The 23,183-nt window shown below is 46.9% G+C and overlaps 1 protein-coding gene across 1 annotated transcript in view; it reads left to right on the forward strand.

Moving 5' to 3' along the window:
• Window positions 1–20,076: 20,076 nt before the first annotated feature.
• The window catches only part of PDIA6 (protein disulfide isomerase family A member 6), a 33,450-nt gene continuing 30,343 nt past the window's right edge, over window positions 20,077–23,183 (forward strand). The window contains exons 1-2 of the mRNA XM_044290774.1: window positions 20,077–20,221; window positions 21,798–21,939. Coding sequence (XP_044146709.1) covers window positions 20,203–20,221; window positions 21,798–21,939 — 161 coding nt within the window. The 5' untranslated portion in view covers window positions 20,077–20,202. The remainder of the gene's footprint in view (window positions 20,222–21,797; window positions 21,940–23,183) is intronic.

The raw sequence follows: 23,183 nt of genomic DNA on the forward strand, positions 1-23,183 counted from the left end.
GCATGAGGCCTTATACTGTAGTAAAAACGGGCAGATAACCTGGCTTCACCCTGGTCCTCAGTCCATTACTGGACAACTGCAGGATTCATTACTGATGATTAGACCGAGGTGACCATTACAGATTAGGAAAGGTAAACAACTGCTCCACTTGACATTAAGGTGACCTCACAATCAGAGCTGTGTACGTGACGCCCCTATAATTATCAGATTTTAGTGGAACACCGCGCTCTTATTAATCCAAATCAATAATGTCAAAGCTGATAAAGAGATAATACATTGCTGTGAATACATGGACCTGTGTTATCAGGGGCCGTCCGCTTCTGCCAAGAGTCTCCCAAATATATGCTGATCTTGGAGTATCCCGCAGCTAGGACCCCGGTGGTAATCTGGGGGCAGTCCAGAATCAATTGTTCAGTTCCTCTGCAGTGCTATCACACAGGAATAAAAGCGTTACATGATGCCTGTGAGATCAATGGGCTGTCCATGTATAGGACCAGCGTGTCCCTCAAAAAGAAAAAGATGTCCATTGCAGCCGCTCTCCGGCCTGGTCATGATTAACGTATCGTATGGGCCCATCTCGATTCGGTGCCCTGCATGCTAGCGCTTCTCTCCCCTCATTCTAGGGATTGGTGGGGGTTCAGAACCCCACTGATCAAAAGTTTTTTACGAAAACTTGTGATCCTTAAATTAATGGAGATTCCAGGTGAGGAATTCCTACTTTGAACCACTAATGCCCTAAAAAAGTATTTGAAAATGGGTTATTTCAACTAGATAATCCTTGTAAAGACATATTCCCATCTGATAAAGTGGTAGGTTATTGATAAGCTATCCCTTTATGACTGGTGGGGGTCCAACTTCCACAATCCTAGAAATGAAGGCACCGTTGTGTTGATTACTTACCTCAGCCCATTGATATAGATGGAGTGGAGGTGGAGCAGGTAACTCGTTTCAAGTTCCTTGGAGTTCACGTATCCCAAGATCTGACGTGGTCAGTGAATACTGGGGCAGAGGTTAGTAAAGCTCAGCAACGTTTCTACTTTCTGAGATGTCTGAAGAGGGTACAGCTGTGTACGAGGATATTAGGGGACTTTTATCGCTGTACTATTGACAGTATTTTGACTTACTGCATTGTAGGGTGGTATGACAATTGCTCGGTTTGTGATCGAAATAAGTTACAGCCGGTGGTGCACCTAAATGTGGCCTGTAGATGGAGAGCAGGCACATTTAAATTGGAGTTTATACACCTCCATATACAAGCAAACTAACAGAAATAGCGCGCTGTTCAACAGGCAGGTAATGCTCAAACCCATATGCAGTTATGCACATATATACCGGGTAGCAAATCCTGCACCCCTTCTTAGTGCCCACAGTAGATGCCCCCCAATAATGTGCCAATAAGAAGTGTCCCTAGATGCCCCCATAATGTTCCTCTCCCCCTTACCCACAGTGGCCCCCATATGAAATCCCACTTTTGTGCCCCCCCATAGTGCCCCCCAATAATGTGCCAGTAAGGAGTGCCCATCGTGCCCCCCATATAAAATACCACTTTTGTGCCCACATAGTGCCCGCCAATAATGTGTCAGTAAGGAGTGCCCATAGTGCCCCCCATATAAAATACCACTTTTGTGCCCACATAGTGCCCCCCAATGATGTGCCAGTAAGGAGTGCCCTAGATGCCCCCATAGTGCTTCTCTCTGCATTGTGCACCAAATAAAAAAAATAAACCCTTATACTTACCTCTATGAGGCTGGCAGCGATGCGACGCAGGCTTCTTCCTGGCCTGTGTCCCGCGCTGTACGGCTCAGGCAGCGCGATGATGTCATCACACCACCTGCACCGGCCTCTGATAGGCTGCAGGCCTAGCGCCTGCAGCCTATCAGAGGAATGGGGAAGGAAGACGCCTCTCCTCTGCCCCGCAGCATCCATCTGTACTGCTGTCCTGAGGACGGCGATACAGATGAATATAGAGGAGCAGGGAACATCTCTCCCTGCCCTGTCTCTGCCGCCCCCCACTTGCCAAACTCTAACATGGTTGTGTAATAGTATTTATGCTGTCATATAGTATTTTAATGTAGATATTTATCCATGTATTGTCCATGTTCTTGTTTTATGGATGGATGCAAACTGTTTCATTGGCGCTGTATTTTATACATGCTCAATGACAATAAAGATCATTCTGATTCAGCACTGCTGTCCCTTCACAGTCTTTACCTGTAAGCATACTTGCCAACTTTTGCAGGTTGTCCTCCAGGCACCACATAAGCATGCCCCCCTTAAAGGGGTTGTCCCATGAATAATATTTTACAGTTTTCAAACCAGCACCTGGATCTGAATACTTTTGCAATTGCGTGTAATTAAAGGGAACCTGTCTCTGGGATTTTGTGTATGGAGCTGAGGACATGGGCTGCTAGATGGCCGCTAGCACATCCACGTGCAAATTAACCTGAGATGAGTCCTGTATGTGAGATGAGTCAGGGACAGGACTCATCTCAGGTTAATTTGCATATGTATCAAATCGGTTTTTTTTCCCCAATAAAAGCACACAGAGCTATGGGGACTGGGTATTGCGGATGTGCTAGCGGCCATCTAGCAACCCATGTCCTCAGCTCTATACACAAAATCCCGGAGACAGGTTCCCTTTAAAAATGTATTATAGCTACTGACCTATTCAATGAGATCTATCTGTATGGCGCCACCTGCTGTTAGTTATTTTTCTAATTTCTCTGTCCTACCCACTGAGATGGAAGCACATGCTCAGTTTCATCCTTCAACTGCCACCAGCTGCAGCAGACAGGGCTTGCCCTCTGCAAAAGGACCCCCCTCCCCTCCCTGAGATTCCAGCTTGAAATAAATCTAGCACAGCAATTGGATCAAAGAATATGGAGATCTCTGGATCCAAGTGAGGTACAGGGCTGGTTCTAGCTTTGTTAGCGACTGTCATGTACTAGATTATGTTTGATTTTCATTTTTTTTCGATTAGTCACTGGATAACCCCTTTAATACCAGTCCATGCCCCTTTCCCCCCTTCACTGCAATTTTTGGGTACTAACGCAGCATCTTGGTACAGTTAAAGTGCATGGAGCGCTGCTTCCATGTGGAGTCCAGGAGATTGGACATTCAGGAAATTTGGCAAGTGAAGGGGGGAAGCATTTAAGAGGTAGGGGCCATGATGCAGATGCCTGGCCAGGAGCAGAGCTGAGAAGGGGAAGACTGATTCAGCGCTGCAGCCCCTGCATGCTCAAGATGGGTGGGGGTGCCACAGATCATGTAATGCTGGTTCAGAAACTCCATGATGTGACTACTACAGCTTCCAGAAGTTTCTAGGTTCTCAAAATATTAATGGCGCCCTTACACCTAACAATAGCATTCCACAAGGCCAAGAAGCGCATGGCAGGACTACATGAGGTTGTGCTGCTACTGGTAGTTTTGTAATGCGTTTTTTGACCACGTGGCTTTTACAAATGATGCAAAGAGGCATACTCATGGTGGCATGGGACACTACAGCTATGCCTATAGGCACCAAGCCCCCAGCAATCCAACTGTACGACCAAGGAAACGGGGCTGCTGGAACATTATGGGGGGGAAAATTGCACTTTGCACTGGAGTGATATACACAAGCTTTGTAATATATTAAGTGCAAATCTGGCTGTCGATGCACCAGAAAGTAGAATCTACACCAGCAATGAGCAGTTTCTGGCATAAATTAGATTCATTTTCCTGAGCTTCCGTTGCAGATTTCGAAAAGAAATGTAGCTGCATTTTGTCTGGCAGAATGCTGGTATCCATGCCAGAAGTGATCCATCAGGCACTGACAGTGTCCGCCATCTGGAGATTACGGATTTCTGTTCCTATGCTGAAAGAATGCCAGAAGTTCGGCACATATGTCTAATGTATTTTTTATCCATGTCCATTCCGTTTTTTTTTTTTTGCTTTTTGCGGCCCGTATGCGAAACCATTTGTTTCAGTGGAGCTGCAAAGAAAACGGAGATGTCCTATTCTTGTTACAATGGATCCGCGCAAAATACATATGGTCGTGTACATGAGCACTTATACTGTTTAGTTCATGTGTTACTGCTGCCATCTAATGGACACTTCATATAATACTTCTTTGTAAAAAGGGTCTTGAAGAACTAGAGCAGGCATGCCCAACCTGCGTCCCGCTAGCTGTTAAAAAACTACAACTCCCAGCATTCCTGGACAGCCTACAGCTATCAGCCTACAGCAGGGCATGTTGGGAGTTGTAGTTTTGGAACAGCTGGAGGGCCGCAGGTTGAGCATCCCTGATCTATAGTATAGAACTGTGGTGGCTAACCTCTGGCACTCCAGCTATGGTAAAACTATGACTCCCAAAATGCAAACTTATTTGGCAGTTCTCAGAACTCCATAGAAATGAACGGAGCATGCAGGGACTCATAGTTTCACCACAGCTGGAGTGCCGGAGGTTAACCATCACTGGTATAGGGGATAACTATTAGATTGGTGGGGGTCCTACTGCTAATACCCTCACTGTTCAGGAGTAGGAGTGGCCCTGTACCACGTGGAGCCCCTCAAAATGAACGGGCATGCGCTCAGTCACTCCATTAATTTCTATGGGTGTTCAGAATATAGTCGAGAGTTGTACTAGGCTGCTCCATTCATTCTGGGGGGCTCCACGGGGTAGGGGCCCCTATTCACGTGATCAGTGGGGGGTCACAGCAGTAGGACCTCAACCGATCTTATAGTCTCCTGTGGATAAGGTAATAATAAAAATACCCGGAATACCCCCATTTAACTCTGTATGTTTATCTGAAGACATGCTGTTAGCCTCTGAAGGCTGAGCAGGGAGGCCTGCCTTTACAACACAGCTAAAGAGGAGCAAAAGTTGTAATAATATTGTATTAGGGAATTGCTATTTATGTTGTTTTCCTTATATCCATGAATTTAATGTAAGGCCTTTGAACAGGTTTTTCCTATCAATGTACAAGATAAATGATTTACATACATCCAGGAAACCCATTCAGAACTAGCTCTGGAAATGTGTGTCCATTCACATGTTGCTGAGCACACACTGCACGTTCTCCCTGCCTCTGTGGTGTAAATTGCCCCAATCTGTAGCAGGGCCCCCCACCTACAATGTGCCATTTATAATATTGCTGTCTTCTTTTGATGCAGAGGGGCCCTTGGGGCCCCCTCAAGCACTGAAACTTATGTGCAATTGCTACCTCTGCACTCCCTGTAGAAGACTGACCATGTCAGTTCTATAGTAAAACTAGCCGACCATAATTAAAGAGGACCTTTCATGGTGTTTTTTTTTATTCAAGAGAAATACCTTTACTTACAGGGTACCCTCCCCGAGCTTTTTGAGGGAGCCTCGGCACTCACGGGTGAGTATTGCTGCCTCCTTGTACCACGGGCGCCTCCCCCCAGGGCCCTTTAAGAGAAGTGGTACTTGTTTTTCGTGACGCCAGTTGCAGTGGAGCAACAAGGGCACAGGGCCCCTTTTAGTGATACTCTGGATGGTACCCAGGTGTAGGTATGCCAGAGTGGTGTAGGGTGGTCTAAATGTCTCTTAATGTTGGTGCACATGTCACGGTGCTCCTACCTGGAAATTCCATAAAATACTGTTATTATTGCAAACACGGCCATGTTACAGATCAATGTTGATCAATGTTGTACGGATCTGTCATATGGCGCCCCCATAGTGCTATAGACATATCCTGTACCTCTGCGTGCAACTCATTTGTAAGGGAATAGTACTTATGGATACAGTGATGGCATCCTTTTATGGAATGGCAGTCACTGTCAGTCGTTAAAGGGGTATTCCCATCTGAGACAATGGGGGCATTTCGCTAGGATATACCCTCATTGCCTGATAGGTGCGGGTCCCCGAACCTACACCAAGATTGGAGTAGGGAAGGTGGTGGCAGGAGGACCTTGGGTTTCCCCGGGTGTGGCCACCACCAAACGCTCTCCCCATAGTAGTGAATGGGAGCACACCTATGGGGCCAACAGAAATAGCCAAGCCAGTGCTCGGCTATTTTCGGCGGCCCATAGAAATGAACGGAGGGCGGCTGCGCATGCGCAGTGTGCCCTCCACAGCTTTCGGGGCTCCATTCTCAGTGTATGTGCAGGTCCCAGAGGTGGGACACGCACCTATCAGACAATGGGGGTATATCCTATCAATATGCCCCATATGAGAATGAGATGAGAAAACCCCTTTAACACTGGACAATATTTTTTTTTAAACTATCTAAAAATTGTGCAGAGCAAACAGGAAAGAATGAGGGCATGGTGGGAGTTGTAGTTTTACAACAGCTGGAGGGCCACAGGTTGAGCATTCCTGTCCTAGAGCATACTTGGCAGCAGTCCAGAATTTATCCGGATAATCCCACAAACCAAGTAGTAGAAAGGATGGGGCTTAAGCAAACCCTGCGAAAAAGGGCCCATTTTGTTGGCATGTTGGGTGTTTTTTGGGGCATTTTCAGGTGGTCCGAGGAGTAAGGCCCCTTGCAGACGAGCTCTGACCTCACAGCACTGACAGGATTCACATAGCATTATATTGATTTATCTTACAGTTCTGGAATGTATTGGATAACACTGGCAGCATTATGCTATCTGACCCCCGGCAGCGCTGGGAGGTCAGGCTGGGAGCTGCGTTGAGGAAGGGGACTTAGGCTTAAATAGTTTTGACTTTTCCTTTTTTACATGTTGGTAAGTACACTATATGAAGAAAAGTAATGGGACACCTACTTGTTACAACCAACAGGAGCTTTTATGACATCCCATTCTAAAGCCATAGGCGTTAATATGGAGTTGGTCCCCTCTTTGCACTCTGCTGGGAAGGCTCTCTATAAGATTTTGGAGTGTGTCTGCGGGAATCTGTGCCCATTTATCCAGAACATCATTTGTGAGGTCAGACGCTGTTGTTGGGTGAGAGGGTCTGGACCACAACCTACATTCTAGTTCATCCTAAAGGTGTTGAATGGGATTGAGAATGTCGCGGCTCCGTGCGGCCCGGTTATGTTCTTCCACTTGACATTGCTTTGTGCACTGGGGTAGTCATGCTGAAAGATAAAACGGCCTTCCTCAAACTCTTCCTCTAAAGTTGGAAACATACAATTGTCTAAAATGTCTTGGTATGCTGAAGAATTAAGAATTCCCTTCACTGGAACTAAGGGTCTAGGCCAACCCCTGAAGAACAACCCCGTAATATAATCCCTTCTCCACCAAACTTTAAAGCTGGCACAGGTAACGTTCTCCTGGTATTCACCAAACCCAGACTTGTCCATCAGACGGACAGAAAGAGAAGTGTGATTCATCACTCCGCAGAACATGTTTCCACTGCTCCAGAGTCCAGTGGTGGTGTTTACAAAGCACCATTTAAAGAGTGGGGAGCCATCTTATCAAGTGAACCCCAAGCAATGCAATCACCTCTAACCTCTGGGGCCACCACTGTTCCTGACGCTTCACTGTATTTGCCTGAACAACAGAGCTGTCACCTACCCAGCACTGCAGGGTACTCCAAACAGAGCCCCTCTACAGCTGGAGGCCGGGGCATCACTGAATCAGCGCTGCAGCCCCTTCATTCTCAAGATCACTGAGGTGGACCCCCATGATCATAAAGTGATGGCATATCCTAGCGATACTGATATCCCTTTAAGCTCTCTTCTGGCACAGTACATGGGTAAGCCATTGAAAAAAACAAATCATTAACCTTTAAAAACTTGTTTCACGTTTGATGTAAAATAATACTGCCCTTTGTAACTAATAATGTCACCTCTGATAAAATGATTTATTTCTAGGGTCAAGAAAATATACAAAGAGCAGCATTATAGCACTTGGCACCGACATCTGATGAACACTCAAAACCTAAAGAGCAAAACGTAATCCTCAGATTTCAATATTTTTTAAGAGGCTTACACACTCTGAACGGAAGGAGTAGTAGTGGCTATGATGATGATAGTAGTGTTCACAGTTCACAATGGCAATCTTCCATCTTGGGCTCCCTAGGGCCATACAGTAAAGGGAGGGCGCACCTTTCTTTCCTCGGGTCACTCCTCTGCACTTTTTGGAGGCTCCTGCCTGGTTTTAGGTGGGGTGCTCTTGATTATGGATATTTGGCAGAGTGTAAAGCAAAAGTTAGGAGCAGGGCCCAGCGAATGGTGGAGGCCCAGTTAAGTGATGATGGATGATGCAGTACAAGCATAAATTTGCCAAAATTCAGAAGTATTTCACAGAGCTTGGTTTTCCCAATGGCTGTATATAGGTAACGGCAATGATAACAGTAGTAGTCTCTGAGTCTCACTCTAAACACACTTTTCAATCAAATGGACCACGGTTGGGCAAATTTCTCAAAAATGTGCTAGGCGCCAGAGGCTACAACCCCTTCCACATGCAGCAAAGTCCAAGGTTATTTTTACTGTCCCAGCTCCTGACTCACCAGGTCCTAAACAGTCTGTGGATATCTTTCCTGCTTTCTCTCAGGGTTAGGATACGTTCACATGAGCGTTTAGAAATCCGACAAGATATTCCAGCAGAGGAACAGCCCTCCGGAGTTTACCATATCTGGCATAGCCTGCATGCACTACTTTCTGTCTGGCCGAAAGCTGACAAAGCGTCCCAGATCCCGGTCGCATCCCATTAGGTGATCCAGAGGTTCACGCCATTATTCGACTATGCCGGATACGGTGAACTCATGACGGAATTGTAAACGTTGATGTGAACGTAGTCTTAGTGTCCTGGAACAATAGCTTTGCTTTGGCCACTTCTCACTTCACAGGAATGGTATTTTTCCCGGAGAAAAATTCTCCTTCCTTCACACAGGCTTCGGCCACATTCAAAAGCATCTGTCATCTACAACAGGCAGAGCCAGGCTCTACTCTAAAGTAGTCAAAAACTAACCATACTGGGGCTTCACCAGCACACCACCCTGGCAACTATATCAGAAGGCTGCGTTGATGTTACCTATTTTCTTGCCTATATTGAGCCATGTGGCTTTACATGGTGCATAACATAATACATTAACCCTTCAGCACCAAATTAGCTTTTAGCAGTGATCCACTGGTTCACTGCACATGGAGTTTACCAGTAAATGGTAATTGGTCACCATCTCGATAGAAAATTAGCCTTTGTTACTTAGATTGTCTACACATACTAGAATAGAGCAAAATCCTGATCCTGCGTAAAAAAACTTATTCCTTATACAAATGAGGGCTTCAGTGCACCAAGGGGCATGGCCAGCACTGAGGGGTTAGGGCCCTCACATAACTGGTCCATAAATGACAGAACAATGTAATCTCCTAATTGTAGAATAATTGACATGTTCTTATGACACACAGTGCTCTGGGTCAGATATCGTGAAGGGGTTCTCCTATTAAAAATATGAATTACCCTTCCAATGGATAGCTGATAACTATATGATCACTGGGACTGGGGGTCCACCTGGTGAAACCCCTACTGATCATGAGAAAAAGGGTCAAAATGAATGAAGCAGTGGTGCGCACGCATGACCAGTGTTCCATTCACTTTTATGGGAGTGCCGAGTACACTGCTTATCTCGAATAGCGTGGTAGGGAACGGGAGCCAATGATTCTGTCCTGCTGTTCACCTTCATAGGACACAGGCCTCTAGGCCTGAAGCCTTTGAGGAACAGTACAAATGGCAGAGGCGGTCGTTAACTAATTATATCACTGCAACCCCCCGCGCCAAAGCAGGCATCTCAGGCCACAGGCAGAAAGAGAACTGTGGCCTGCACCGCAGATGTCGACATGGAACAGAAAAGGTGAGGAGGAGGATGGATCAGTGAGGCATCTAAAATGTCTGCAGAGACAACACATGGTTGAAGGTAGCTGTCATGGCAGTCTGGGCCAAATGGAGGAGATGAGGAATCCGAATGGCTACATCAGAGGAGATGTCACTGGATGTAATATGAATGAAATACTGTATTCTCCCATATGTTTGGTAGAGCTGAATGACCAGGTAGCATGCTGAAGGTAGGGCCTGCTCGGTGCTGTTGCCTGTGTCTCACCTCCTCAAACCCCTCCTCTATATCTTAATTTGAGACTACTGATAGAGGCAGAGGAATACGGAATGTGGCAGCTGGTGCTGGCGACCACTGCAAGATAGAGCATAATAATCCGGCAGTGGCATTTTAAATGTCCTCTTACACGGGTCAATGCTGGGCCAATAATGAGCATCGATCGAGGATATACAAGCCAATCAGCGCTCGTATTAAGTGCCTACTGCAAAGTGAAAGGGGGATGATTGATCATTATTAGGATCATTCATCCCCTATTGTCAGCAGAGGTGGTCACCTAACAAATGAGCAAAAAGCAGCAACACCTTTGCACAGGCCAATTATTGGGAACAACTGATCCGGAGGCATAAGGGGACCCGTGAACGTCTACGTGATGTGATATATAACTTTAGATTCAGTTTTGTGGTGTTCTGACATGAGAAGCCAATCATGCGGGTAATAGCAGAGACATAAATGTGCTTATATTTACATCCTTTGCGGTATAATAATGAAGAAGTGAAACTAACTTTAAATGTTGATGTGCGCATGTATACCGCCTAATGATCACAAGGGTGATTCGGGCCTGGACAAATCTTAGCTAAGGTTAGGAATGTCACAATGCAGGGCCAAGTTCACATTGCTGCCAGAAATATGCAAGTGTGACCTTCCAGACAACGTGAGGTTCAATTGCCCCTAAAGAAACTCAGAACAAAGTTCTCCTTGGTAGTTACAGCAGTTCCCCCCGCAAGAACATTCTGCCCCACTACTTCCTCCCACTTCTCCAGTAACCCCAGCAAATCTGTAGAAATTTACAGTACGAGGATGGGGTCTTCAAACATTGCGTGGAAAAACAATCATGCTGCGGATAATCAAACCATGCCCATTAACCTGCAGAAAGGCTGTGAAGAGACCCATCCACAGACTGCTGTTTTGGGTTTTTCCCCCTCGTCAGTGCAGAGCCCCGTCTTTATTAATGAAGGACAAGAACCTTGTGACAGAGAGCAGCCGTCTCTTTTCCTTCTGGAGGAGATTCTGGTCTGGCTTATACCAATAGTCATGTTGCAAGACCTGTTAAAGGGTCAGACATTCGGGGAATACTTTATCTCCATCAGGGCCGTCTTAACCAAGGGGCAGCTGCCCAGGGCCCAGTTGCTCCTGGGGGGCCCAAGGCAGCTGCCTCTTGAGCCCTGCTAGCTACTGCCCCGGGTGTCCAGCTGTCTGTGTACTTTAACGTTGTGATCCCACCATGTGACCAGTAACCTAGCAATTACTGGTCACATGGCTATGAGGTCATCACAGGTCCTAGCAGGAGTGTTGCAGAAGTTAACTGTGGAGCTTTTTTGTGTGAAGATTACATCAGAAAAAGGTGACAGGGGCTGTTATGTTAATATACTGTAAACTACTGTATAGTGGGGTGCTGTATACTGTGTGGGGGCCTGTATACTGTGTGGTGGGCTGTATACTGTGTGGGGGCCTGTATACTGTGGGGGGCCTTATACTGTGGGGGGGGGGCTGTATACTGTGTGGGGAGCTGTATACTGTGTGGGGGCTGTATACTGTGTGGGGGCTGTACACTGTGTGGGGGCCTGTATACTGTGTCGGGGGCTGTATACTGTGTGGTGGGCTGTATACCGTGTGGGGTCTGTATACTGTGGGGGGGCCTTATACTGTGTGGTGGGCTGTATACTGTGTGGTGGGATGTATACTGTGTGGGGGGGCTGTATACTGTGTGGGGGGCTGTATACTGTGTGGGGGCCTGTATACTGTGTGGTGGCCTGTATACTGTGGGGGGGATGTATACTGTGGGGGGGCCTGTATACTGTGGGGCGGGGACTTATACTGTGTGGTGGGCTGTATACTGTGTGGTGGGCTGTATACTGTGTGATGGGCTGTATACTGTGTGGGGGGCTGTATACAGTGTGGGGGGGCTGTATACTGTGTGGGGGTCTGTATACTGTGTGGGGGCCTGTATACTGTGTGGTGGGCTGTATACTGTGTGGTGGGCTGTATACTGTGGGGGGCATGTATACTGTGGGGGGGCCTGTATACTGTGAGGGGGACTTATACTGTGTGGTGGGCAGTATACTGTGTGCGGGGGCTGTATACTGTGTGGGGGGCTGTATACTGTGTGGGGGGCTATATACTGTGGGGGTCTGTATACTGTGTGGGGGCCTGTATACTGTGTGGGGGCCTGTATACTGTGGGGGGCTGTATACTGTGGGGGGGCCTGTATAGTGTGGGGGGCCTGTATAGTGTGGAAGGCTGTATATTGTGGAGTGCTATACTGCTGTACTGTATACTGTGGGGGTCTGTATACTGTGGGTGCGGTATAGTGTGGAGTGCTATACTGCTGTACTGTATAGTGTGGGGGGCTGTATCGTGTATACTGTGGGGTGCTGTATACTGTGGGCTGCTATACTGCTCTACTATATACTGTGGGGTATTGTATAGTGTGGGGTGCTATACTGCATACTGTGTGGTGCTGTATACTATAGGGTGCTATACTGCATACTGTGGGGTGCACTGTAACACTAGGGTGAGCCGAGCCCTGGTCTCCTTCCTGCAGAGCGGTGCCCACTTCCAGCCTGAGCCCAGCTGCCCAGAGCACTGATCCTGAGCCGCTGGAGTCTTCAGAACTGGAAGTGTTTACAGTCATTCACTGTACTCTACCAGGTGTGTGGATTTTTTGTGTGTGTGTTGTGGTGAAGGGTGTGATTGCCTGCTAAGGTGTGGGAAGGCAGGATCCAGGGGGCCTAAGTAAATTTTTGCCCAGGGTCCAATCAATATTAAAGACGGCCCTGATCTCCATATTGAAGTTCGACAAGAAATCTGATTTGTTACAAATTCATTCGCCATGAATCGCTATAAATCAGGTATACCCAGGTCAGTCTACCTAAAAGTAACAGTAGCCTGTAATACTGACACACAGTAACTCTACAGATAACAGAAGGGATTAGCTATGAATATTGGTGCACTGCACACTTATGTACACAGTGATAAATTAGACCTGCCTGTAATACTGATGTACAGTAACTCTACAGCTAACAGAAGGGATTAGCTATGAATATTGGTGCACTGCACACTTATGTATACAGCGATAAATTAGACCTGCCTGTAATACTGATGCACAGTAACTCTACAGCTAACAGAAGGGATTAGCTATGAATATTGGTGCACTGCACACTTATGTACACAGCGAAAAATTAGATCTCCCTGTAATACTGACGGCACAGTAACTGTACAGCTAACAGAATGGATTAGCTATGACCCTTGGTGCACTGCACACTTATGTACACAGTGATACATTGTAGCAGAGTCTGTAGTTCAGCAGTCTCCTACGCTCTCCCTCTCCAATATTGTCCTACACTGTCTGTTAATTAAAAGTTTGCTGCAACACTGTCACGTCTCTCCCGATGCTCAGCTCACAGGACAATGGCGGAGACCACGCAGGATCAGGGTTTTATAGGGCTGTGCCATTTCAGGAAAACATATTCATTAACACGAAGCACGAGAAAGTTTGGATTTGTTTAGAATTTAAGTTTTCCTAAACTTCACACTGAATTTTGCTTCGGATGCTTCGCTCAACACTAATAGCTATCCTACAAGTCAATGGTCGAACTTTTAAACAGGCCTTGAGACATGACTCAGATATTAAATAAGCCAGCACCTCATCTGCAGACAGCTGGGGGAATATCACTAGGATATTTATTTATTTTATGCACTTATATATTCCACAGCACTTTACAGAAATCAGCATCAAGCTGTCCCCAATGGGTCTAACAATCTAAGTGCCCTGTCACTATGTCTGAAGTGTGGGAGGAAACTGGAAAACCCAGAGGAAACCCACACAAACTTCATGCAGATGTTGTTCTTGGTCGGATTCAAACCCAGGACCCCAGCGCTGCAAGGCACCAGTGCTAACCACTGAGCCACCGTGCTGCCCATATGTCCCTAATGTCTGATAGGTGCGGATCCCACACTTCTCTTTAAAACGGAGCCTGCAAAGTGAAGGATAATGCACTGCGCATGCACGGCCAACCTCCATTCATTTCTATGGGAGTGCTGAATATCCCATTGAAGAAGTCCCTTTGAAATTAATATGAAGCGCACTGCACAAGCGTAGCCAACCACTCCATTCAATTCTATGGGGCTGACGGGAATAGCGGACCCAGTCCTCGGCTATTTTCAGCACTCCCATAGAAATGAATGGAGGGCGGCCGTGCATGCGCAGTGCATTCTCCTTCACTTTGCAGGCTCCGTTCTAGAGATAGGTGCCAGTCCCAGAGGTGGGACCTGCACTTATCAGACATTGGGGACCAGAGGTGGCAAAAACGCCTGTACAAGCGTCATAGATGCCTGTTCAGGCCATTTTACTCCCTGCAAAAAGTCTAAGGCGTACCAATACGCCTTAGACTTTTCCATGCTTTTCATCAGCACAGGGCTGCCTGTGTCTGCAATAACCAATAGCAAAGCTCCTTACAGCAAGGAGCTTTGCTATTGGTTGGTTTGGATGGGCGCCAGAGCGATACAGCGCCCCTGCAGCAGGGGGAGCTGGAAGGAGGAGGGCCCGGCACCCAGCAGTTGCTATAGCAAGGAGAGTGGGGCACGCTGCCCAAGGAACCCGAAAACAGAGGGTCCAGGCACAGACGCTACGTACGCAGTCGATGGTAAATTCACGCTGCCCCAACTGGTTACACCAACTCTTCTGCCATACAGAAGGGTCCTGAGCGCACGGACAAGGTTCTTCTTGATGGGACAGTCCCTATAGTTCTTACTATTAAAGCTGCAGGCCGGCACCGTCCTAGCGGCAGAGCTTGCCCTTTTCATTACTCACACCAGTCACCGAGCAAAGAAACACACCCAGTGCACGTCCTGCACACGCCATGGCCACCGCGTTATCACATGTAGCCAGGTTCCAGCTCACAGTCATGTCTGCAGCTCTGAAGGAATGATGGTGGTTGCAGTTCCCCTGGATAAATACCCACTTCATAGGGCCCGTTCACACCAGCGCTATTTATTTCTGTTGTTCTGCTCATCTAACGGAGCAGAACAATGAAAATAACGGAGGTGCTGGATTGGGTGTTTTTTTTGTCATATGTTTAACCACCTCAGCCCCCCTAGCTTAAACCCCCTTAATGACTTTTTACACTTCTGCACTACACTACTTTCACGGTTTATCGCTCGGTCATACAACTGACCACCCAAGTGAATTTTACCTCCTTTTCTTCTCACTAATGGAGCTTTCATTTAGTGGTATTTCATTGCTGCTGACATTTTTTGTTATTAATCGAAATTGACCGAAATGGTTGCAAAAATATGACATTTTTCACTTTCTGTTGTAAAATTTTTGAAATAAAACTACGTTTCTATATAAATTTTTCTCTAAATTTATTGTTCTACATGTCTTTGATTAAAAAAAAAATGCAATAAGTGTATATTTATTGGTTTGGGTAAAAGTTATAGCGTTTACAACCTATGGTACAAAAATGTGAATTTCCGCATTTTGAAGCAGCTCTGACTTTCTGAGCACCTGTCATGTTTCCTGAGGTTCTACAATGCCCAGACAGTAGAAACACCCCACAAATAACCCCATTTCGGAAAGTAGACACCCTAAGGTATTCGCTGATGGGAATAGTGAGTTCATGGAAGTTTTAATTTTTAGTCACAAGTTAGCGGAAAATTATTTATTTTTTTTCTTACAAAGTCTCATATTCCACTAACTTGTGACAAAAAAATTTTTTTTACATGAACTCACCATACCCCTCACGGAATACCTTGGGGTGTCTTCTTTCCAAAATAGGGTCACTTGTGGGGCATTTATACTGCCCTGGCATTTTAGGGGCCCTAAAGCGTGAGAAGAAGTCTGGAATCCAAATGTCTAAAAATGCCCTCCTAAAAGGTACTCATTGGAATTTGGGCCCCTTTGCGCACCTAGGCTGCAAAAAAAGTTTTAGACATTTATATTCCAGACTTCTTCTCATGCTTTAGGGCCCCTAAAATGCCAGGGCAGTATAAATAACCCACAAATGACCCCATTTTGGAAAGAAGACACGACAATGTATTCCGTGAGGGGCATAGTGAGTCCATGAAAGATTGAACTTTTTGTCACAAGTTAGCGGAAAGGGAGACTTTGTGAGAAAAAAAAAAAACATTTTCCGCTAACTTGTGCCAAACAAAAAAAAATCTTCTATGAACTCGCCATGCCCCTCACGGAATACCATGGGGTGTTTTCTTTCCAAAATGGGGTCACATGTGGGGTATTTATACTGCCCTGGCATTTTAGGGGCCCTAAAGGTACTCATTGGAATTTGGGTCCCTTTGCGCACCTAGGCTGCAAAAAAGTGTCACACATGTGGTATCGCCGTACTCAGGAGAAGTTGGGCAATGTGTTTTGGGGTGTCTTTTTACATATACCCACGCTGGGTGAGAGAAATATCTCTGTAAAATGACAACTTTGTATAAAAAAATGGGAAAAGTTGTCTTTTACAGAGATATTTCTCTCACCCAGCATGGGTATATGTAAAAAGACACCCCAAAACACATTGCCCAACTTCTCCTGAGTACGGCGATACCACATGTGTGACACTTTTTTGCAGCCTAGGTGCGCAAAGGGACCCAAATTCCAATGAGTACCTTTTAGGAGGGCATTTTTAGACATTTATATTCCAGACTTCTTCTCACGCTTTAGGGCCCCTAAAATGCCAGGGCAGTATAAATACCCCACATGTGACCCCATTTTGGAAAGAAAACACCCCAAGGTATTCCGTGAGGGGCATGGCGAGTTCATAGAAGATTTTTTTTGTTTGGCACAAGTTAGCGGAAAATGTTTGTTTGTTTTCTCACAAAGTCTCCCTTTCCGCTAACTTGTGACAAAAAGTTCAATCTTTCATGGACTCACTATGCCCCTCATGGAATACCTTGGGGTGTCTTCTTTCCAAAATGGGGTCATTTGTGGGTTATTTATACTGCCCTGGCATTTTAGGGGCCCTAAAGCATGAGAAGAAGTCTGGAATATAAATGTCTAAAAAATTTTACGCATTTGGATTCCGTGAGGGGTATGGTGAGTTCATGTGAGATTTTATTTTTTGTCACAAGTTAGTGGAATATGAGACTTTGTAAGAAAAACAAAAATAAAAAATAAAAAAAATAAAATTCCGCTAAATTGGGGCCAAAAAAAATAATTCTTCTATGAACTCGCCATGCCCCTCAAAAGTGATCTTTTTATAGCGCTGCAGCGATTTTAAGGTGTTTTTGCAGTGATCAGAAAAAAAAATTACTGTCACTGCGGTGGGGCACAAGATCAGGCCTGATCGGGCGAACACTGCGTTTTTTGTAGAGCCTATGAAACATGTCCTATTCTTGTTTGCATGCGGACAAGAAAAGGCATTTTCTATATAGTTCTGGCAATGTGCGGATCCGCAAAATGCGGAAAGCACATTGCCGGTGTCCGTGTTTTGCAGATCCGTGGTGTCCATGTTTTGCGTATCCGCAAAACACATACGGACGTCTGAATGGAGCCTTACAGGGGGGTGATCAATGACAGGGGGGTGATCAGGGAGTCTATATGGGGTGATCAGGGGTTAATAAGTGACAGGGGGGGGTGTAGTGTAGTGGTGTTTGGTGCTACTTTACTGAGCTGCCTGTCATTGATCACCCCCCTGTAAGGCTCCATTCAGATGTCCGTATGTTTTTTGCGGATCCGTGGATCCGCAAAACACATACGGACGTCTGAATGGAGCCTTACAGGGGGCTGATCAATGACAGGGGGTGATCAGGGAGTCTATATGGGGTGATCAGGGGTTAATAAGTGACAGGGGGGGGTGTAGTGTAGTGGTGTTTGGTGCTACTTTACTGAGCTGCCTGTGTCCTCTGGTGGTCGATCCAAGCAAAAGGGACCACCAGAGGACCAGGTAGCAGGTATATTAGACGCTGTTATCAAAACAGCATCTGATATACCTTTCAGGGGTTAAAAAAAATCGCATCTACAGCCTTTCAGCGAATGATCGCCGCTGGCAGGCTGTAGGTCCACTCGTTTACCTTCCGATCCTGTGAATGTGCGCTCCTGTGTGCACGCGTTCACAGGAAATCTCGCCTCTCGTGAGATGACGCGTCGGCGCGTCCAGGAGGAATAACACGGCCGCCGCCAGGACGCAATCCTGCGTTAGGCGGTCGGGTAATGGTTAATGTACACAAAAAACGTATACATTAACGGACGCCTCAGACAGATGCCATACTGTGGCGGCATCCATCAAAATAAAAATATGTGTAGTCTACCACGTTTTTCCATCTTGCAAAGTCCAGCAAAAAACTGTATAGGCTAAAGAATATATACTTATATAACTCTATGGTGGCGGACGCCGCAGTATAGCGTCTGTCTGAGGCGTCTGGTAACATATATACCGTACAATTTTTGGTGTACATTCAATGTATAACAAAAACGTTATGTGAAGCCAGCCTAAGGCCTCATGCACATGAACGTATATTCTTTCTGTGTTCATTCATTTTTTTTTATGGACCATATACGGAACCATTTATTTCAATTGGTCCGTATAAAAAACAACAGTTACTCCGTGTGCATTCCGTATTTCCGTTCACATCCTATTATTGTCCGCATTATGGACAAGGAGAGGACTGTTCTATTAGAGACCAGCTGTTCCGTTTCGCTAAAATACGGAATGCACACGGACGTCATCCGTATTTTTTGAGGATCTGTTTTTTGCGGACAGAAAAATACATATGGTCCTGTGCAAGAGGCCTGACAGGGAACAGAGCGAAACAGACTCCGCCGACCATGATGGGATCCGTTCAGACTCCTGTCTTTTTACTGGACAACAAAGTGCTGCATACAAGGCTTCTTTGTCTGGTCTTTCAACAGAATCTGCAACAGACGCTCCAACGCAGATGTGAGTGAGTGCAGGCCTATGTATTGTGTATATGAATTACCGCAACTTTCATACTCCTCCTCGGGTAAAAATACTCCTAAAAAATAGTCAGAGGAGTATTTTTACTCTTCCGGAAAAAAATGTAGTGCGACCTCTGTTGGGGACATATCCTAGTGATATGCCCCCAATGTACAAGATGGGCCAAGCCCTTTAACTGGGTGAAAGGCCAAGCTCAGTTTTTTTTGGGGGGGGGGTTTACTATATATCCTTATGGAGAGCGCCTTAAACGGCATGAGGGGTCTTATGGGCCATACAAGCTCCTCTGGAATTCTGGGAGGGCGGTAGGAGCTCTGCAGGGCCAGACACTGATTGACAGGGTATGTACCAAGAGCATCCATTGGGCATCGTTCACCTGACGGAGACCTCCTTGGGGTGCTATACGTTGGCTTTTATTGGCTGTTTTATTCCACGCCGTCCAGGAGGGTGGAGGTTGTAGCAGGCGCACAGCACCATGATTTTCCCACACCACACCCAATACTGCCATGACATCCTCCCGTACACCCCTTTTTCCGCAGGCCCCGTCAGTACGCAGTTAGGCGCCAGGAACTGCTTCTGATGCCGCCGCAATTAGGGCTGTTCTCCGGTTGGCAACTATTTGGGAGGCCAGGAGGTATCACCGTTTTCCTGTTAAATGGCAAGTATATTCCATACAGCGTTACACATACAGTATGTTATACGGAATCCTATGGGCAATGTATGTGGTACAGTACACCTTTATACGTCACAGCCCTGAGGTATACATTCCAGGGTGCAAGTGTGAACAGGCGCTTAGCCATGTATCTGGCTTAGCCCCCAGTTTATCACCTCCCCGTATCTGCGGATGCCATGTTTCTTTACACTAGGGCTGCCCTTTGCCAAGCAGCACACCCACCAGGCGATAGGCCCGATAAGAGGCTAATGACAGGTCTGAGATAAGAGGAAAGGGCAGGAGAACAACGCACAAAAGAAAAACGCAAGAAAACTTCTCAACTTCTCAGGCGCTCGGTGACGTCACGTTTCGTTCTGGAACATCACAAACCCCCGCCCCCGCCCCAATCGGCCAGCCAATCAGATCCGCCCAGCTCGCCCCTGCTAGAGGAAGGCAGTGGGAGAGGCTCAGGCGGCTGCGCTACCCGGCCGCCGCTGATTGGCTATATTACGGTGGAATCCTAGCAGCAGCCAATCGGCGGCGGACACGGCGGAAGGTGAGAGTGTAGCTCCGTAGTGCTGAGCCGAAGTCAGACAGATAGTCCGCACACTGAGCCGAGGAGGAGACGAGACGGGACCATGGCCAGGATTCTGCCGGGTAAGGACATCGGCGCTCGGCCGGTCTAGTCTGTCTTATCGATAGGTTATGTCTTGCATTCTATGTGTAGCCCTCTATTGTCTTCAGAGACCGTCTCCTGTGCCCCCTGTGACTGTCTCTATAGTGACATCTCCAGTGCATCTTCTCAGCCCTCCCCAGGCTCTTTCACTTGTCACGTGATCTGACTTCTGTGTGTTATAGACTTGGCAGGGGATCTGCAGCCAATGCCACTGCTAACAACCAGCCATGCCAACGACCTGGCACCTTCCAGGTTATAATAGCAAATTTCTTCTGCTGTAATATGGATCCAGTCACCTAATTTGGGCTCCAGGTTCCGTTCACTACAGCTGTTGGGGGCGGCTGGGTTGTGCAGATGGACCCTAAAATGGGACGGAATTACTGCTCTGATGATTTGATCTTCTCCGCTGACCAGGGGGTGTTTACCCAAGGACATGGAGGTCCAGAGTAGTCACCCGCTAGACACCTTAGTCTCTAGTCAGCCGATCCTGCTGAGAACGGGTGCTCCCCCTCCTCACACATGAGGCTGTCGCCCAAACCCGCTGTTCTCGGTGGGCCTGATGTGTATGGGCAGCTTAGGACCCCAAACCTATTAGGAAGCTCTAAGAGCTCCTTCACACGAGTGACGTTCATGACCCGGGGTAGAGCGGACAGCACCGACCCATAATCTGAACGGGCTAGTCCACTGATGCGTTCAGTGTATTGCCGGCTCTTGTTTCGCAGAGGACCTGCCCATTCAGGTCAATTCTAAGTGATTCCTGTGCAGTTTGGCAACTGAAATTTGGACCAGTTCGACGTTGCTTGGGTTATGTGCACACAGGACGGATGCGCTGCAGGTTTTACACCAGGATTTGGCAGGGAGCAAATCTGAAGTGTATTATGTCAGCTGTAAGGTGGGACGATGTCCGTAAATCTCATCCACACACTGCAGGAAACAGATCTGGCGGCAGAAACTGACCCACGGTGTGGGTTTTATCTCTGCAGCGCCTCACTTTGTGCTGAGGTTTTCATGGGCTGAAATCCGTGGCAGATCCACGTCAGGTCCCTGTATAACTCGCGTGGATTTGTTGCTAATTTTCCTACTCGATTTAGGCTTCGATCCAGCAGAGATAGGGGATATGGCGTTACCGGATTCTGTAGTTCGTCTCCAGATCCCTATTGCTTTCCAGCATAAATGTCAGGTTCGGCCGACCGTTAGCGTTTCTGCCGGATCAGCTTGCTGCAGTGTGAACGTGATCTTAAGTGGGATGACAGACAGGTTCCTGATGTCGGGGGGGATTGCCTGTGACTTTGCGTTTTGTGCATTTGCTCGGTGTTTGCGTATGTTAAACCATGCATGGATACAAATACCTAGGAGTAAACAATTGATAAGATTACTGTGACCTGTCAGTCCGACTGCTCCACCCGCCATGTTTACTTTACACACTGCCAGATGTGACACTTCCAAATGATGCAATGTCACAGGCACAGCCCCATATATATATTATATAATCACTTGTGTCAGGATTTATCTTGCCCCTTTTGTCGTCCATTGTATTCACATGACATCTTCTTTCAGTTGCAGTCGTTTGCGTGCTCTTCGCCGCAGCGCAGGGCGTCTACTCTCCCAGCGATGATGTCGTGACGTTAACACCCTCAAATTTCAACAGAGAAGTTCTGCAGAGCGATAGCTTGTGGCTGGTGGAGTTCTACGCTCCCTGGTGAGTATGACATAGAGTTGTGTATCTCCGGCTTTTGTAGAACTAAAACCCCCTGCTTGATGGGAGTTGTCATTCCACAACAGCTAGGTTGCAGGCCGCTGGGGTAACGCTAGTATCAGCGAAGCAATACTGTGAAGTATCCCTCTCCATTACTTAGCCATTCCTGCTCCCTTTGCATGTAAAGATTAGGGGGCAGGGGTCGGGATCCCCAGGCAGTGGTCATTTTAACAAATCGGGTAGCCGGTAAGATCTAGTTCTTGTAAGGGGGTATTCGCACGGGGCAGGGTTGTCACTGGTAGTGATGAGCGAACTTCTGTTTTAAGTTCGGCGTCTAAAGTTCGGCTTCCGGTTAGCGGAGAATCCCGATATGGTTCCCGATATGGATTCCGACTTCCGTTGTGGTCCGTGGTAGCGGAATCAATAATGGCCGATTATTGATTCCGCTACCACGGACCACAACGGAAGTCGGAATCCATATCCGGATCCAGATCGGGATTCTCCGCTAATCCAAACCCGAACTTTAGACGCCGAACTTAAAACAGAAGTTCGCTCATCTCTAGTCGCTGGTAATCTGTTCCCTACATCTGAATGGGGTTGTTTTTACAAGTCTCATTTTAGATGAACAGGACAATTGCAAAAAATTCAAAAAAAATGCAATGGAGCAACTTGAGCATCTACTGAATCTGTACCCGGATGGTTTGGTAAAGGACCAAGATATGAGTCCTCCATGATCTCCTCTACCCTGTCCACAGGATCTGATCGGTGGAGATCCTGTTCCCCCATCTGAATGAATTGGTGGTTGAGCCTGAATGCTGCCAGTTCATTCATTCTGTATGGGTCTGCTGGAGATGCCGAGCGATGTGCTCCGCTGTCTCTAACTGTCCCATCGAGAATAATTGGAGAGGCAGCGTGCATGCTGAGCCTATCGGTTGGTAGGGGGTCCCAATGCTCAGACCCCCCCCCACCAATTAGATAGTTATCCCCTATTCTGTGGATTAAGTATTAAAGGGCTTGTGCAGGATTAGGGAAGATGGTTTTTATCTTTAGGATATATCTGGTATTGCATTTTCTTTGTAGGCATTAGAAGTGTCAATGTAGTGGGCAACTTTAACCCCTTAAGGACCGGGCCATTTTTTTTACCTTTAAAGGGAACCTGTCACCGGGATTTTGTGTATAGAGCTGAGGACATGGGTTGCTAGATGGCCGCTAGCACATCCGCAATACCCAGTCCCCATAGCTCTGTG

This window comes from Bufo gargarizans, chromosome 4 (genome assembly GCF_014858855.1).
Source record: "Bufo gargarizans isolate SCDJY-AF-19 chromosome 4, ASM1485885v1, whole genome shotgun sequence".
Classification (NCBI taxonomy): domain Eukaryota; kingdom Metazoa; phylum Chordata; class Amphibia; order Anura; family Bufonidae; genus Bufo; species Bufo gargarizans.